This window comes from Amblyomma mixtum, chromosome 2, assembly GCF_055824585.1.
Source record: "Amblyomma mixtum isolate Tamu chromosome 2, ASM5582458v1, whole genome shotgun sequence".
NCBI classification, from domain to species: Eukaryota; Metazoa; Arthropoda; class Arachnida; order Ixodida; family Ixodidae; genus Amblyomma; species Amblyomma mixtum.
The window spans coordinates 173842724-173860988 of NC_143013.1; the positions used below are offsets into that span (position 1 = coordinate 173842724).

General features: G+C 49.8%; 1 protein-coding gene across 3 annotated transcripts in view; it reads left to right on the forward strand.

Annotated features, from left to right (window-relative positions):
• The window catches only part of clu (clustered mitochondria protein homolog), an 85567-nt gene that overhangs the window by 45602 nt on the left and 21700 nt on the right, over positions 1-18265 (forward strand). For all 3 annotated transcript variants that reach the window (XR_016288968.1, XM_089572768.1, XM_089572767.1), the window contains exons 17-25: positions 3414-3507; positions 4495-4639; positions 5138-5200; positions 6475-6533; positions 12967-13044; positions 13394-13464; positions 13617-13689; positions 17176-17340; positions 17935-18258. Coding sequence is in view for 2 of the 3 variants with exons in the window: in XM_089572768.1 (XP_089428894.1) it covers positions 3414-3507; positions 4495-4639; positions 5138-5200; positions 6475-6533; positions 12967-13044; positions 13394-13464; positions 13617-13689; positions 17176-17340; positions 17935-18258 (1072 nt within the window). In the remaining variant the exon portion in view is untranslated. The remainder of the gene's footprint in view (positions 1-3413; positions 3508-4494; positions 4640-5137; positions 5201-6474; positions 6534-12966; positions 13045-13393; positions 13465-13616; positions 13690-17175; positions 17341-17934; positions 18259-18265) is intronic.

The following is an 18265-nucleotide window of genomic DNA, read 5'->3' on the forward strand; positions in this document are numbered from 1 at the left end:
TGGCACAGTAGGCGCATTGGCCTAATTAATTGGCAAATTCGTAGGTGTCAATTTACCACCGGCCAAACCTATTTTTAATGCTCCTCGTAATGCAGTTCAAAAATTGTATTTTATTTGCAATACTCACTCAATCAAAAAGCTATTATTAATTACAAACGTACATATTTTTGCGCCATCGCATCCAATCTGCAAAAAAAATGGAATTATACACAGTAGGCATGAGAAAACTAAATATGAATAACTGATGAAAAGCAATAGCAAGTCAGTGTTAACAGACAGCCGTGTTTATATGTAACAAATCAGTGACATGTAGTATTGCAACAGCACGTGGCAATCCAGGGAAGCGATCGCCTTGTAGTAAACCTCATATATACAAAGCACAATAAAGCAATCGTCAAATCTGCCAGCTGACTCGTGTATGCGAGCAGAGAAAAATAGAATGTCTTGATTGACAATGCAAATATAAAAGTTGAAATTAAAAATAAAATAGTGGTACAATTAATATAGAGAATGAGAGTAATGTTCAATGCACTTACATAGAAAAGAAATTCATGCTAACATTAATGCCTTTATCGAGGCCAATATTGTGACAGGAATCCCTGACCATAGCAATAAAAGCAGCCAAACAAGAATGAGGTGCAGGATGATTAGCAAGCGGTCTGTATTTGAACTCATTCCCCAAAACGAAGAGGACAGTTGGTGCTAGCACTTATGAGATGAAAACTTTGAGGCTAACAAATGTTAAGATAAAATTAAGAACATTTCAATTAGCAGATTCGGAACATTTCAGTTAGCAGTGGAAATTAAGATGATAGCGGCAATTACAAGACAAAACAAGGAGTTGCATGAACTGAAGAGCAAACACAATCTGATGTTTTATTTTACAATTCTGCCAGACGCCTTTTAGCAGCTCAAGCAGCAGTGGCCAAAGTACAAAGCGCTTATGCATACATGCGCATGTGTGATACACCTATACATCGAGCTGTGATGAACAATAAACAGATATAACAGCTTGCATCGGCAGCAAGGCATGTGAAAGTTCTACATGGTCTTGTGCGTTTGCCGAAGAACATAGGGGATTACCCTTTTGATGCACACAGCAAAAATGAATATTACGCACACAGCAGTCACAAACAGAGGAATGAAGCTTAAGTCAAGAGGAGCAAATGAACATGTAATAGAGAGAGCAGACAACCCGTGTTTTGCAACAGAGTAGATATGAAGAAACATTTAGCAGAGTGCTGCAGAGAGTCAGGTGAACAGACAGAGCAGCAGGCGGTGAAATTCGCACTCTGATAACGAGCGGTGACTCTTTCTGACCGGTCGCGACAGCGCTGAGCTCGCCGAATGATGCCCTTCAGTGCCCCGTGGCGCCGCGCCGCGCCTGCCGCGGCGCGGAGTTTCGTGCCCAGAAAAAGCATTGAAGGACTATGGCTGCGCTAAGGCCTTGTGCATGCACTGTTGCACGGTTGCATTGCTGCACTGTCGTTGAGTGTGATCGGCATTTTTGGTGCGAGTCTTCTTATCACTGTGAAACTTAACTACCGTATAATGCGGAATATAGGTCGAGGCGGAATATAGGTCAACCCCCTTACCTTGAAGCAAAAAAGTCAACATAAAAATTATGAGGCACAAAACTTCGTTTTATTCACTGGTGCCACCAGACTCGCAGCCTCCTCATTCGTCCGAGCTGTCTGAGCTCTCGGCCGAAGACGACTGCTTCGCGCTGGCTGCGTCCCACAGCATGTCGTCCTCGGTACCGTCCAATGAGTGGCTACATTTCCTGAATGCCCGCACCACCATATCGTCGGGCAGCGAGCGCCAAGCCTGAGCCACCCAGGTGGCCACAGTGGCGAGAGGCGGCCTGCACAGCCGGCTGGGGGGACTCTTTGGGTTGTCGCCCGCCATCCACTGATTGTAGAGTTCACGCACGCGGTCTTTGAAGGGCTTATTCAGCATGACGTCCAGTGGCTGAAGTGCTGAAGTCATGCCCCCCGGAATGACAACGAGCTCCATCCTCCCGTCGCGTCTTCTCCTGGACTCCAAAGTGTCGCTGGGCTGACATGTTCGCATACTCTTCGGCGAATTTGATAACTTTTATTTTAAACGACTCAGTGAACTGACGTCGAGTACCGGTACTCATTTTGCGGGCTGTTGCGAAATTAATACGTTACAACGCCAAGAACGATTACCGCCGTCAACGTATAGCCGCGTCGGTTGACAAAGAGGAAGGAAAGAATCGACAGCATGGAAGCGATAATAACGATGCGGATGCCAAAATGTCCGTGGCTCGCACATGTTGCCAGACGACTATTCAGTTTGTGCCAAAGGCCGGTATATAAGTCGAGGGGTGACCTTTTGGTAATATTTTTCGGAAAAAACCTCGACCTATATTCTGCACTATACGGTGCGAAGCGTCACCCCCTATAATTTATTGGTCCAAAGAGAAGAGAGTAGGCAGTGTGAGTGGGGAAAGAGAGAGAAATTTAAAACAAAAGGTGGAGAGGTGGGCCCGTGGTAGGATGGCCCTAGCCTGCTACTCCGCATTGGGAAAGGGGGAAGGGAAAGTTAAAGGAGAGTGAGGGTGTGAGTGGAGGATGATGATGTCATAGTACAATGAATTGCTTGGGGTGGTGTGGGTTAGAGGAGACAACGCACACACTGGTAAAACTGGTAAAACGTGATATCCGCCCCGCTTTCTTCCGTCTTTTAATGGAAGGAGGTGGTTGCGGAGAATTGATCTCCGCTTACCCTACATTAAAGGCTGTATGTACTATGACCACCACACCAGATTTTAATTTTTTTTTTAAATGCATGACTACAATGAAATGCACATTATTGGTAGCAGTGATGATGGCAGAGACAACCATAGTTTCAAGTTTGGAAATAAGAACTGTTGACAGGGCCATATCTCTAAGTTGTGCAATGTCTGCCATTATGATGGTCGGTTCCTGGGTTGCTGCATAAGCCTCGATGAAGCAGCACTTCCGTGTGTGCCAGTCTGGACTTTTTTTCACTTCTCTTTGTCAGCTCTTCTTTTAACACCACAGAAAGATTCTGCAATACACTCTGGTTATTGTTGACCAGCGTATTGATTTGATTTGTGTGGAACTTGTTCTTATGTATTGCTGGTAGAAACGTGCCACTCTAGAAGCCCCATCAGCCATCTCCCTTGTGCCGGAGGTAGCTAGGTCCAAACAGATGAAACCTTGAAACTGGTCACACGTGACCACCGAGAGGCAAGCGGGGTAATGCGTGCTATCATGTAGGAAGTGCTGTCTGGGCTACTACAAACAGTCACTTCTGCGAAGTCGCAGTGTGAGCCCTCACTAGTTGAGGCTTTTTTGGGCTCCGTGATCTGTACTGCAGCGGCAGATCGGTGGTTCTGACCCTGTCTGCGTGTGTGCTTCCAGTGCCCGGTACGTGCTGTTCATGAAGCTGGCTGCTTTCCACCTGCGAAGCCTCGAAAAGAAGCAGATCACCAAGGAGGGCGAGGAAGACGCCAAGGTGAGTCAGGCAGCAGGCAATGGAGACTTGCTCTGAGAGTGCTGCAGTAGAGGGAAAGAGGGGTTGCGTGAGCTCGTACACTGGTCTCTACGTTGTACCGATGTCTTGCCTTTAAAGGGACAGTTCAGGACACGTCCATCCAATTATTGTTCTCGGCAAACATTTATTCTCCGGCTCTTAGCTATCATGACGTTTCTCCATCAACGAAAGATGCATTTGTCGCTGAGAAAATTGAATTTGAAAATCTTCCTGGCAGTCAACTCAAACTAGTGTTGTCCTTAGCAAAAGGGATAGGTTGCCATCATTTTGAAGTGAATGGCGGCATAGTGTAACCTCTGAGACCTGCGCCCTTAAAGTCACTGTCAACGCATGCATTTTTGCCTGCAAAATTGGCCACTGATGATGACACTTGCATTCGTATAACAGCTGTTTTTGGTGAGCGTGATCTCTTCGTGATTCGAGCATGGCACCTTATCGACACAGGCCAACTTCTATTCTCCTTAGTGTTTCTTTACATGGAAGACTCGAATGAGTTCCCATAGGCATGTGTACAAGTGCTGGTGTACGCTGCATGAACCAAGCAAGGGACGTTGATATGATAGGGTAGGGACGTCGCGACATGGATATATGACCCTAGCACTCTGGTTACCGAGGTTTCGCTCAGTTGGATTTGTGCAGCGATCGCATCAACGCTGCGTAATTTCTTTTTAACCACTCCAACTGCACCCACCCACTTGTGCACTCATAGGAATCCACTTTGTTGTAGATCCTTGTACGACAGTTGCATTGTGACCCTCCACGAGTCTGATACCCGTCACCCTGTTGTAGCGCGTAATGCCATGAAAGAGCACTCAGAGAGAACAGGATCAAATAGAGGTGGAGTGTTTTCTTCATCACCACTACTGGGACATTGAGTGAAGCACAGTGAGTCAGTGCTTCGTCCACTTCCCTGGCTGGGGGGACTGAGTGTAGCCCTGCGTCTTCCAGGAGGGCTCCAAGGAGGGCTCCCCGGACAAGGATGTTGAGAAGCAGGAGACGGCAGAGCCACCTCTGTTGCCGGGGGAGATCAGGAAGTCCACGGAGCGGCTCACAAACGGTGACAGCCACATCACCAATGGCGTGTCATCTGCAGGTAAGGTGCTTGGCGAATAATTCTGCCAGCTTCGCCTTTTCTTTGTCGTTAGGGCTCTCTGCTTTCAGCGCTATAAAGCGACAGTGCATGAGATAGAAGTCCTGCGTATAATATTGACATCATGTCAGTTCTCACAAATACTGTGCTTGTCCGCAACAAGTGTAGTTGAGACACCCGCCTCACTAGTGCAGTCACTGGCTCTGAAGTGTAGGTGACTGATGTACCCTAAAACTTGTTCCCTAGAGAACTTTTCTCCGGCTTTCTCTCATCATTGCCCCACTTGCGAACTCCTGTTGCAATGTTGTCTTGTTTGTACCACCGCCATCAATCGATAGAACTGCTCAGAAGCCCATCATTCTTGATGCGGGGCGTATTTCAACAGAAGTGTCGTGAAGAGTGGGACAAACTGCTTTAATTAATAGGAAATGAGGGTGCTGTTTGTGTAGCTTGTAGTCTTGTTGTTGTCTGCACTGCTTATTAGTATTTGTTTGTGTGCAGCTGAGACTCAGAAAGATGTGGTAGCCAAGGCAGCCCGTGGTGTTGGCTCCCTCAAGGACACTGGTGAGAGCCTCGACAGCCTCTTCATTTTGCCACACACCGCCTGACACAGCTTGAGTGAGGGCTTTCAGCGGCGCTAAAGCAGTGCCAAGGACCAGGACCAGGACTAGGCATGCAGTGCTGTGTCCATCCGCCTCTTAGGCGCTGTTTTAATGCTGTGCTGAAAGCCAACTAGAGTAGAATCTCAGTGATTCAACCCTGGCTGATATGAATTATGAGATGACGCAAATTCATAGAATTCCTGGCCAGAGTATATTAGGTATGTGCAGTGGGCAGAAATTCTGATGTTATGAACAACCCCCTGCCCCACTGCTGTTGATACAAATGCGCAAGCCACGACCGCACCCTCGAGCACCCAGTATTTGCTGACCATACATCACTGGCTCTACAATCACCAGTCACTCGGTGCGCACCACTAATAATAGTGAGCGGCGGCTTGTGACCAGCAAGTGCTGACGTCGCAAGTCAGCGATAGAGCATGGTCATTAATGAACCATGTTAACCGAAGAGAGATTTGCGTATATTCTTCATACGAATTTTGTTCATTCTGGATGATACAAGTGTCTTTCTTGACCCCGGTAGATTCGTACGATCGAGATTCTACGGCAGTTTATCCTTGTCTGCATCCGCTGGTCGAGTCAAATCTTTAGATTCCTTGTATGACTACAGTGGGTGCCGGGTAGTCAGTGTAGCTGAGATTGTTACCTGGCCTTGAATCTGAGCCGGGAACACTTCTGCAAACCCATTGCACCTGTCGCCCAGGGGTCCTCTGCTTTCAAGACACTTTATCAGTATCAGGGAGTGGCGCTGCAGACCTCCTATTACATGGCCAGCACGATTGGACACACTAGCTCCCTTGCAAGCTGCTTGCTGAAACAAGTATGTGTAACGGCTGGCAGAAAGAAAGAGAATTTCATGGGAACTGTTGTTGCTGGACAGAGTAGAGTTTCTCTCTCATTCCGCATTCCGTTCTGCTGCTTGGTACAAGAGTGATGTCTTCAAAAAAAAGTTGATATGCCTACAGGGAAGCGTAGTTCAGGGAGGACGGCTGAAGTTCTCTCAGGGTCAGTCTTGAGATGGCGCAGCGTGGCAAATCGTTCAAATTCCACCATGGGGCATCGTAACTTGGACCTACTGCTTGCCATTTTCTGTGCTGAGTGGCTCGTTTATCTCCCCGTGTGTGAACCTCATCATGTTGGGCTGGAAGGCAACATTTTTTGCCCGCCATTCATGAAAAATGCTAGTCGGTTGTTTAATTATTTTTTATTTTCCCGCAGAGTTTGACATCCGGTTCAACCCCGACGTGTTCTCTCCTGGAGTGAAGCACGCTGGTGATGTAAGTACACACTTGGTACACCCCTGCTGTTCGCGTTGCTTTCTGCTGGTGTTTTTCCTTTCCTCGCCTACCCCTCCTTCAAAGGTGACTTGCTTAAAGTTGAACCAGCATTATGTGCGGGAACTCTGCATTCTCACTATCGGCTCAGTACTTTTTTTTCTTTTCTAGCCCAGTGTCTTCCATGGAGCTCTTCTCCTTGCTATACAAGACACTGCTGTACACATTGAACAACACCACTTTGTACCTTTAATTGTCAGTCAACTCAGCCCAGATAGCCCCTTCTTCTGCTAGCCACCTTATACCCCTGTCACACGGGCACTATCGATCCTCATTGAGTAAATGCTGATTGAACTCAATGCAGATCGACGGTTGTCACACGGCCACTTTCAAGCGCAATCGAGCTCAATACTGCTTGACTCGATGCCGGCTCCTCAAGAGTGCTAGAGGTTCCAAGTGCAATCGAAAGCACTCTCTAGCTCTCACGAAGCTAAAAAATAAACTCTAGTCAACAAAAGAAAACAACAATTGGTGTTGTTGTAATTGATTAAAATGCATGATATAACGTTTTCAGGCACTATGCCTGCTTATATGCAAACATATTTATAAATAATCTCGGCACCACGCCAACCACGCTCCAAGCTTCGCCATCAGTGTAAACAAGATGGCGTCCTCCTGCTCGTCGACGCGCAAACTGTGGAGCGAGCGCGAGACAGCCGCTCTCATCGACTGCTGGCAAGACCGCCTAGATGATTTGCGGTGCCAGAAGAGAAACGCCGCAGTGTACGCAGAAATCGCGGAGGCGTTGCGGACCCTCGGGTTCCATCGCACAACAGCAGAGGTGCAGAGGTGCGTCGCACGTCTGGCTACGGATTTGGCTGCCGCTGTCCCCGACTGCACAGTGTTGCCGGACATCACCTTGTTATGGCTGTTGGAGGAACATTTGGCGCCACCTAACACACATGAGGGAAACTTCTCAAGGAGCATTGACCGTATTTACTCGCATAATAGGCGCACTCGCATAATAGGCGCACCCCTAGTTTGGGCGCGAAAAATCAGATTTTTTTTATTTCCGCGCATAAAAGGCGCACCCCGAACTTGGCACTATGATCAATACTGTATTTACACGATTGCAAGCCGACGCCTCGCCACCCCCCCGCTCCCCAATCTTTATTTTAACAAAGCTTTTGCTGAACTGACTACAGTGGAACCTCGATTATACGTCCCCCGGTCATGCGACGACCCGCATTTTACGACGAATTTGTGCGGTCCCGGCAAAACCCCCATAGAGACAATGCATTAAAAACCTCGGTTATACGACGCAAATTTTAGAAGGACCCCGCTTCGTACGACGGCTGGCTCGTACCGTCCGTCAAAAAAAGGTCGTCAGCAAACGCAGGCCGGGATGTGCCGTATTTTCGCGATTCTAAGCACCCCCCCTATTTTCTGAAAAAAAAAAAAAAAAACTTTGCATGCGAATCTAAGCACCCCCGTTTTTGCACGGAAGAGAGCGTTGCCGAGGCCGCCAAGTGCACTTGCTCTCTTTTTCGTCGAGCCTGTGCAGTCGGAGTCCCAAGGAGGCGCGGCCTGCCTGTTGTTGTTGCGACTGAGAGAAGGATGAAAAGGAAAGCGCACGGGCCCGCCTACTGGCGTGAGCCAAGCCACCACCGCTGCCGAGGAGAGTTAAAAGATCAGAGGAAAGATAAAGAGAAAAGATAAGACGCGCGTCGGTCGCAGCAACAGATGCGTCCGCAGGAGCCGACGCTGATGAAAAAACAGATAAGCGGGCGAGGCCGCGCTCGCCCAAGCGAGGACAGCGGCGTCCACGGCGCTTTTTGTAATGGAAGTAATGGATGCTTGTGCCCCACGATAAAACTTCCGAAGTGGACAACGATGCAGAGGTTTGCGCTCCCATTCCTAGTTACGCGGACGTGTTGCAGAGCGTCGACAACATCCGGCGCTTTGCTTGCGCGCGCGACGATGTTGGCGACCTACTGCCGGACGTGGCAGCCCTTGAAAGAAAGTTGATGCGCCGAGGTTGGGCAAAGGTGCAAGAAAAAAAAAAATTACCGATTTTTTTTAAACGGTAATAAAGATTTTTTTGCAAATCTGTTTCCAACAAATGCTGGGTTTTGTCTTTTTTAATCTGATTGGCGTACTTGCCGCGGGCTTGAAGCCGGTCAACAGTTTTCGGCGCAAGGCCGAGCGCCACTGGCCGCATTCTTTGATTTTCGATTATACGACACCCGGATTATACGACGGTTTCGCGCGGTCCCCTGAACGTCGTATAATCGAGGTTCCACTGTACTAGTCCTCACTAGTGCTGCTGCAGACCCAGAGCACGTACGACATCGCGTAGAACAGCCGCACACAGTTTTCAGGGATGCTCACTTCAAGCGTCTGTTTGGAAAGCTTCATCTCCAGCCGGAAACGTTCCCGACTTAGGCCCGCGAAAACCTCGGTGCTTGGAGTCGCGTACGAAAATTTAGGGACGCCACAGTCGCAACTGCCCCACTTCTCGGCCACGTCGTATTTTCTGACCTGCCGCACGCTAGCCGTGTTCGAGAGCAAACTCCCAGCCGTGTAGCTGTTAAGATGCTTGGCCTTCGAGCTAAAACAGCGATGCTCCGCGGCAAAGCCATAAACCACGATGAACTATCGCGCTACCGCAGATCCCGGCACTTGACAGCAACAAAAAAACAAAAAAAAAACGAGCTGGAGATGCTGATGGCGATATGGATAGCGAAAGCTCGCGGCGCGGCGGAGGAAAACGTTGATGATGATGATAAGCTCTACCTCGGGCGCCCTCCGTGGGTGGCGTCTGGAAGCTCCTGTGCGCGTGTGTGGCCTCCGCTATCAAGCGCCCGTTGCGCGCAGCCGGAGCCGATCGCAGAGGCCTCGGCGCGTGCATTCCGAAGGCTATTCCCGCGTGGGTCGTGGAAAGTTTCGGTGCGGCCCTTACACGGATCTTTTTTTTTTAATATTTTCTTCGGGAAAACGGGGTGCGGCCCGTACACGAGTGCGTTTACGCGGTGTGTTCAATTTTGAGAGTCGAAAAATTTCCGGAAATTTTACCCCGCGTAATAGGCGCACCCCGAACTTTGAGCCGGATTTTCTGGAAAAAAAGTGCGCCTATTATGCGAGTAAATACGGTGAAAATGCCCATGTAGCACCGGATGTTTCGAGCATGCTCGAAAATCTCGACGCAGGTAGAGTTCAATGAGGATCGAAAGTACCCGTGGGACAGGGGTGTTAGTTATCTCACTTGGTAGAGCGAAACCGCAGCCTAGCTGTCCCCTGTTTGACTATCGTATTGTGACAGACTTGCTTTTTTTTTCTTTCTTTTTTATGTACCACTGTCATGCCTACGGAGTGCAGAGTTATAGAATGTTTCCACACTTCACAAAATCAATTTACAAGTGGCCTGTTTACTGAACCCTGCAATGACAGGAGTCTCAGTCACGTTTGCTATGGCACTCTTGCCAACGCAGTGTTTGGTGTTGCCGAGTATTGGCTCTGTGTAGCACAATTTGTTTACTTTCTTGACGGCCCCCCTCCAGGTCTCGTTTCTTTTGTGCTGCCCTCTGGTTGTGTGGATTACATCAGTGGGCGCATTTGTTTTTCAGTCCCGGACTGTCCGGGACTACTTGCGGACTCGAGTCCGGTACAGTCAAGTCCACTTATAACAATACTGGTTATAACAATATATCGGATATAACAATGGTCGGTCATGGCACCATCAGCTTTGCCATGTGTTCTATGGTAAAATAAACTGCTTATAGCAATGCTGTCAAGGCACATTATTGGTTATAACAATTAAATCTGGTAATTGAGTGCCAACCATTACAGAAAAAGAAAGGAAATGCTACAACCACACCAGCAAAACCATGCTTACAACACAAAAGCGTGCATGTGTGGGGCCGACCAATGGACTAAGCTGGCGCAGCAACGCCACGAAAGCAAAAGAGGCAGGCGTCATCACGTCAGGAGAGCTGCTGCATTGCTGCATTGGCTACGCACACCCTAAATCAGTCAGTGCAGCGCGCGTGCATGCACCAGCACGGTTTTTCTCTTGTCAGCTGTCACCGCACCCTTGGTTCTGCATGCTTCTTGAATTTCCCATAAGAATAGCTTCCAAAAAGCCGGCTTGATTCCTGTGGCGTGGAGGTGCGCAAAGCTCCCGGTGGCGCAGTGATGGCGGTACTTTGGTCATTGGTGAACGGTGAACATTGTTCTGGTTCCCTGAAGTTCGATTTAACGAGCTTTTACAGGCATTAGAACAATCAATCAAACCCCTCTGGGTATTTACTGTCAATAAATGCTCTGAAGTTCGTCATCCTTTCTTTTTTTTCGGCACAACCCTGTTATAACAATTATTGGTTATAACAATGGTATTTCCATGGCACATACCGTATTTACTCGCATAATAGGCGCACTTTTTTTCCAGAAAATCCGGCTCAAAGTTCGGGGTGCGCCTATTACGCGGGGTAAAATTTCCGGAAATTTTTCGACTCGCGAAATTGAACATACCGCATAAACGCACTCGTGTACGGGCCGCACCCCGTTTTCCCGACGAAATTATTAAAAAAAGAAACCGTGTAAGGGCCGCATCGAAACTTTCCACGACCCACGCGGGAATAGCCTTCGAAATGCACGCGTCGAGGCCTCCGCGATCAGCTCCGGCTGCGCGCAACGGGCGCTTGATCGCGGAGGCCGCACACGCGCAAAGAAGCTTCCAGACGCCGCCCACGAAGGGCGCCCGAGGCCAAGATTATCATCATCATCAACGTTTTCTTCCACCGCGAGCGTTCACTATCCATATCGCCATCAGCATCACCAGCTGAGCTCTTTTTTTTTTTGTTGTTGTTGCTATCAAGTGCCGGGATCTGCGGTAGCGCGTAGTTCATCGTGGTTTGTGGTTTTGCCGCCGAGCGTTGCTGTTTTAACTCGACGGGCAAGCACCTTAATTGCTACACGGCTAGGAGTTTGCTCTCGAACACGGCAAGCGTGCGGCAGGTCGGAAACTTGGATGTGGCCGAGAAGTGCGGCAGTTGCGTCTGCGGCGTGCCTAAATTTTCGTACGCGACTCCAGGCGCCGAGGTTTTCGCGGGCCTAAGTCGGGAACGTTTTCGGCTGGAGATGGAACTTTCCAAACAGACGTTTAAAGTGAGCATCCCTGAAAACTGTGTGCGGCTGTTCTACGCGATGTCGTTGTACGTGCTGTGGGTCCGCAGCAGCTGCGACGGCAGCAGCACTAGTGAGGACTAGTAGTCAGTTCAGCAAAAACTTTGTTAAAATAAAGATTGGGGGTGGGGGGCGGCGAGGTGGCGGCTTGCAATCGTGTAAATACAGTATTGATCACAGTGCCAAGTTCGGGGTGCGCCTATTATGCGCGGAAATAAAAAAATCTTATTTTTCGCGACCAATCTAGGGGTGCGCCTATTATGCGAGTAAATACGGTAAGTGGGCTTGACTGTATTTGTTTTTCTCGGGCAGCCCGAAAGCTCCGCCCACCTGCCTGCATCGCCATAGCAACGCGTTCGTTTTTAGCCTATGGCAGTCTGCGGGCTGCTTGGGGCTGCTGAGAAGGCAGCAGACGAAAGCTGCGCGCCGCACTGGCAGCCATATTCAGTTAGACTCCGTGTGCATTTTGAGTATTTTTCGTGTTCCTGGAGGTCGATATCATGCGTTAAACCTTCACATGAGCTCCGTAGCTGCTCTCTGAGCCATCGCAATACTTTTTGTTCTTGCATCTTTGTTTATTTTCTTAAAATCCACCGCACACGGACGCGCGTTCGAAGCTGTGAGCGCGTATTGTTTGCTCGTGTCGTCAAGAGGTTCTCGTTCGCTTGTTTTGCGACATGCTGTCTGTACGCTTACCTGAAAGCATCGCAGGTGAACCAGTCGTATACTGGAGCAGCTATAGAGCTTGTTGTCAGCGTTTTTGCGAAGGCTTTCGTCTATCTGCCTATCCGCAACGAGTTGGGCTACTTTGTGCGAACTTCGCCGCAAGCAGTAGCGGCGAGCATACCTCCGAAGCTGAGTTCTGTAATGCACCTACGCTAAGCTGACAGTACAGTCTTTAAATCGACTCAGTATCATGATCGAGCGCACGGCGTTGCTTGGGGTCGTGGTGGCCGTGGCTTGCGTCGTCTGCTAGCAGATGACAGCGTCCTTGTACGGTAACCGAGGGGGAGCCCGGCTCTGGCGCCGAGTTCGAAAGCAGCCTATGGCAAGTAGGTCATGTGACCATGAGGCTGTTTCCTGTCAGAGCGGAAGCCGAGACCTGTCAGCAAGTAGTCCGGGACTGGAAAAACAAATGCGGCCAGTGTGTGCATTCATGTCTAGTGTGTCAGAAAGTGACAGTTTTCGATGAATAATCCAGGATGCCGAACGTAGTGGTGCCTGAGCCTTCCTTTGGTGTTTCCCCATGCAGGAGGAGCAGCTGAAGAAGCAGCGTCGTCTAGTCGTCGAGGCAGCGGACTTTTTGGTGGCCGACCAACTGCCCGCCTTTGTAAGTGCAGTGGGGGAGGATCCTCAGCGGGCCTCTGCGGCCTTTAGCAGTCTCGTAACTTTACTGACAAGCAGTGGTCACTGCAGATCACAGGGTCACCAAATTTAAGTGCAGCCTTTTTGCTGTATTTTTTTCGGGGATGAATTTATTTCATTGATGCCTGTTACATAATTCTCTTGCCTCAAGCGAAATGTAAGCAGTTAAAAAAAAGAGCCATATTTAGCTGGAAGCTTTGATTTCTTTAATGTAACAAAAAGAAGTAGTGTGTCGGAATTTTCAACAAAAAAATTTTAATGAGTTAAGTGATCTTGCATTGGCTATTCATTTCTGTTATTTCACCCTGGTGCAGGTGAAAGACTGTGCGGAGCACTCGTGTTCACCGATTGACGGCATCACGCTCAGCGAAGCCATGCACAGTCGGTGAGTTGCCAAGGCTGAGTAATCTTTCGTTAGTTGTAACTTTGGTTAATTCGAATTGCACGAGGACACCGTTGCAGCTGGAATTGGCGAGCTTTCACTGCATTGCTGTTTGCACTCGGTGTCATAATTTGTTTTTCTTTGTTCTCCCGTAGGGGCATCAACATGAGGTACCTGGGGCGGCTGGCAGACATGGTGGCCCCGGTGGAGCAGCTCAAGTACCTGCACGTGAGTGTGCCTGCCCACGAGGCTTTCTCTTAAGGCCGAGTCACACTGCGGAAACAGTCCGCCAACCCGTCCGACAAAACAGTGTTTTCGTCGGGGTGGCGATCCTGTCACACCGCGTCAACACGAACAGAGGGTAAACATGTCGCTGTCTCCCGCCAGCCTGTGTTGGCCACATGTGCGCCGCTTGTTCAGAAACTGTCTGTCACACCGGAAAAACCACCTCAATCGCGTTTCCCAGCGCTACTCCACCTTCGCTCGTGCGCTCTCCTCCGTGCGTGTGCACAACCGCGGAAACTGGAGACACCTTGCGCTGTCGTAGCTACTGGCGGTTTTGCAGAATATCGGACAAACTCTGACCGTGCGTGGCGGCTGAGGTGCAGCCTTGTTTGATTCTGACTCGGACGACCAGCCGCCACCGCAGGGAAACCGCGCTGGATGATCGACTGGCTGAGAAGGGTGCCTGAGCCAGGCGTTTTCGAAAACTTCATGCGAAAGAATTAAACACGGGCTACATGCGTCTACTTTCTGTGCCCTGTGTCTACTTCTACACATTTTGTGTTTTGCGCTGCTGTTCCACAATGCATTATCAACCCGGCCGGTCACTACAAATCACGCCACAATCTCGGCAGATTCATCGAGTTTGTTCTATGCTGTCAGAGTACTAAAAAAAGATATAATTGTACGCAGAATTCTTGCAATCAAATGGGAACTCAGGAAAGTTATTCTGATTGCTATCTCAAAGAAAAAAATGCAGCACTGCTTTCTTCTTCATCTCAAGTTCAAAAATAGCAGGACAGGTAACAGGTAACTCGCGCTCACCTGTGAAGTACAGTTCCAACTAGCGATCTCTTGAAACACAGATTGCTTCAGATCACACCGTTGATATTTTGGGTCTGTTATATCACATGGAAAATGCCTCTCTTCAATCATCGCGATCAGATCACTTTCCTGGCGGCACGAGTACGACGGCGGCATGTTCACACGAGCAACTGGCACGCTCGCATGCCGGCTCCTGCTCGGGTTGTTCTCGCGCATCAAACCCTTCAAGAAACTTCTGGAGCTCGCGGCCGAGGCGGTCCCTGGAACAGGACATTCCTTTTGGCTCCCTACAGAACCGCGTTCGTCAGAAGTGTACGCTTGCTCACAAGAATGCGATGGGGATCGAACGTGCTTCTCCACGGCGGCCGCATCTGCCAGCCGACGGTGGCCACGGCAGCCTTCCCGTTTGTATGCACCCGCCTGCAAGACGCCGTACCGCAGCAGACAGCATTACCACGAAAGGAGGCGCTCTTTTTGCACTTTGCAAGCGACGTTTCCAAGCACGAAAGGCACAAAAGCGGTGAATCACCGCAAAGTGCTCGGTTTGGTTGGTGCGGTGTCTCCAGGAAATTCGCCCGGCCGGTGAACAGCGCCAACCGGGTCCACGAACGCTGTTTGGTTATTGTTCCGGTTCCCGGAAGCTGTCATACCGAGCCAACACCCCAGCAACCTGACTCGTTTCCCTGCCGTTCGTCCAGTGTGACAAGAAGTTGTGGGACGAGTTGGTTAGGCAGGCAACTTGTTGACGGCTCGCTTGTGAACGTGTTTGTTTCATGTCGTTGTTGTGTTTCCGCAGTGTGACTCGGGCTTTATTGCTGTCGAGGTGTAAATCGAGGGCACTTCACTGGCTGTGTTTGAACAATCCGATCACAGTGCAGTCTGCAGCAGTGAACTCTAATGAGACTGGTGCGGCACTTGGCGTTTGCTTGCACCGGTGTCTCGCACCGGTGTTGCACTCAATCAGTTGGCCAGCCCCAGTGCCCGTGACCATCGAATTTTTGATGCGATCGCGGTGGGGCTCCTGTTGTGCAGAAACTCTGGTGGCGGCGGCTTTGTTAGTGAAACTTCCCCAGAGAAGCAACATAGGCGGGCCACCTAGGTCACGTGACCTTGTGGCGCCATCACAACCTGCCCACCGGATTGTGAGCAAACTGACCATCGTGGCAGGCGGCGGTTGAATTAACGATTGGTCGCTAGAGGTTGCTTGGGAAGAGCAACCTGGGCAGGGCAGGGGCACTTCGCTTGACCGCTGCACCACAGCACCAGAAGTGGCAGGAGGACTCCCAGGGATCTATGAATGTAAACTAGAGAATGATCACTTCTGCATACATGGGCATGGACCCATTACGCTATCGCGTCGTACCCTTAAGGCGGAGCTTGCGTGTCCCCTCCAATTTTTCCAGCTGCCATGGAACTGAGCAGTAATTGGCGTCCTTGCTCTGATTTCTCCCTTCATATGTAACCAGAGATTATCGTATACACCTTGTATAGACGGAGTGGGAATATAGGTCCGCCCCTTACTTCGAAGTGAAAAAAGAATAAATAAAGCAACCAGAAACTGCCGAAATGCATTTATGTACAGAGTCGGCTGTGTCCCTGCGTAACCGGAGCTGCGTTCTCACTCGCCACCTTCCACAGTGCGTCATCCTCAGTCATCCATCAACCGTGTTGCTTATGCAGTACTTCTTGGCTGTATTCTGGACCATGGTGTCAGGCCGACAACACCCATCTGCAAATGGTCGCAAGTGGAGGCCTTTGCAGGCAGCCCGTTGTTGCCTTCAGGTTGTCGTCCGACATTCGCTCTTTGTATTCCTGCCTCCACATGCCGCTGCTGATTGCTAATGAGGAATTGCGCACGAGGTCCAACGAAACAGCGCACGCGATGACGAACACGACAGCGAACGACAGCGGCTCTGGCTATCTGTTCCTGAACAGGCATGCCACATGTTGCTAAACTGCGACTCACATTATTTTTATTTCCTTTTCGGTTGCCCCAACCTATTCTTTGTATAAGATGAGGAGAAACTTAGCTCTCTTTTTTTTTTCATTTTAGAAAAATCTATACTTATATTTCAGTTTATATGGTAGGCTATTCAATATGTCATTCATTGTCCTTGGCACTCGGATCATTTTAAGGAGAGGAAAGTGAGCCCACACAGGGAGGCACACCAGCTGTGCATAGTGATGTCACTTGCTATGGGCAGGTATTGCTTTCGCAATCCTCCAGGTTTAACCAGAGCTAAACCACAGCCAGTTTTATTCTAAGGGATTTTACAAAAATATATCCACATAGTTGGCTGCCTAAAAAGAATATGCGGTGAAATCCAGTTATAACGATATTGAGAAAACCAGAAAATCTGGTTGTCACATCAATATATTTGGACCAGCAAAAAAAAAAAAGAGCAACACACCCACATATTCCCCCATGTATGTAGCCACTGCCAGCTCCTGTCAAGGCTGCACTTTGTCTTGGCGCTCTGCCAAGTTCGATGAGGGAGCCACCCCTGCTGGAACTCCCATCAAAAGATAAGCATGCCATGTGTTACCAGTGCACAGGAAAAGGGAATGTGTCGTTGAAACCTTTGAAATTGAGTGTGGTGACGGCCTCGTTATAGGCAGCATGTCCCAGTGGGGAATTGTGACTCCTTTTCCTGGGCCCCCCTGCAGGCGATAGTGGTGGGGGAGCTGCTCACCCGGTCGGCCAAGCACCTGCTCACCACCTACCTGCAAGGTGTGGACCCCACCAATCTGGCAGCAGCCATCAGCCACTTCCTCAACTGCTTCCTGGCCGCACCCACGGCCAACGTCCAGGCACCAGTCTCCTCCGACGAGGTAGGCCTGCCCTGTCTCTGCCCTTCGATGTTGTGCGCTGCTTTCCATAGCTTCTTTCAAGCAATTAGTTGGTTTGGGATTGTGTTTTGAGGGAGTTAGAAAATGTAAATATTAACACATACTAACTGGCAACTTTTAAGCACAGAAGGCTTTAAGGCAGGGATAACTGGACTCTAGCGAAGCTCACTCTCAAGCTCTTCAGCAATCTTGGAAAGACAAGACACCCTGTCATTAAGCACATCTTCAGTCTCGCATAGCTGTGCAGGTCCATTGGACCAAACGCAGTCCATCACTGTTAGTCAGGTGGTAAAGCGAATAAAAGCATCCTAGTGAAGACAGGGAAGGATTCTTCGATATTCTTTTTTCTTAAGCATGAGATTGCATTCAGCGTGTCTGATATTTTATATAGTGTAGGCTGCGACTCCATATCAGAACAAAGTGATTGTCTTCTTTTGAGTGCGTAGTGGCTGGCAATGAGTGCAGTGGATAGAAAGAAATGTATGGCAGGTCGTTTACCATGGAAAAACGCAGTTAAGAGGTTTTGCTTGGCTGCGCACGGCCTGCCGCTCACCTCCCTCCCCCTCTCTCGCACAGCTGAAGAGCAGCCGCAAGAAGGGCAAGCGGAAGGGGCGGCACAACCTGCTCTCGGTGCAGGACACGAGCGAGTGGGCCTCCCTGACCCCGCGCTCCCTGTGGGAGCAGCTGCGGGGGGAGCTGCGCTCCTACTACTGCTGGGAGCTGCCCCCGTCAGCCGTGTCGGTGGGCGCCTGCCCCGACGAGTACCTGGACGCGCTACGGCTGCACAAGTGTTCGCTGCTGCGCTCCATCTGCCTCAAGGCGGGCCTGCAGCTGCTGCACCGCGAGTACGCCCTGGAGCACCGCTCGCGGGCACCCTTCACCGAGGACGACATCCTCCAGGTGGGCA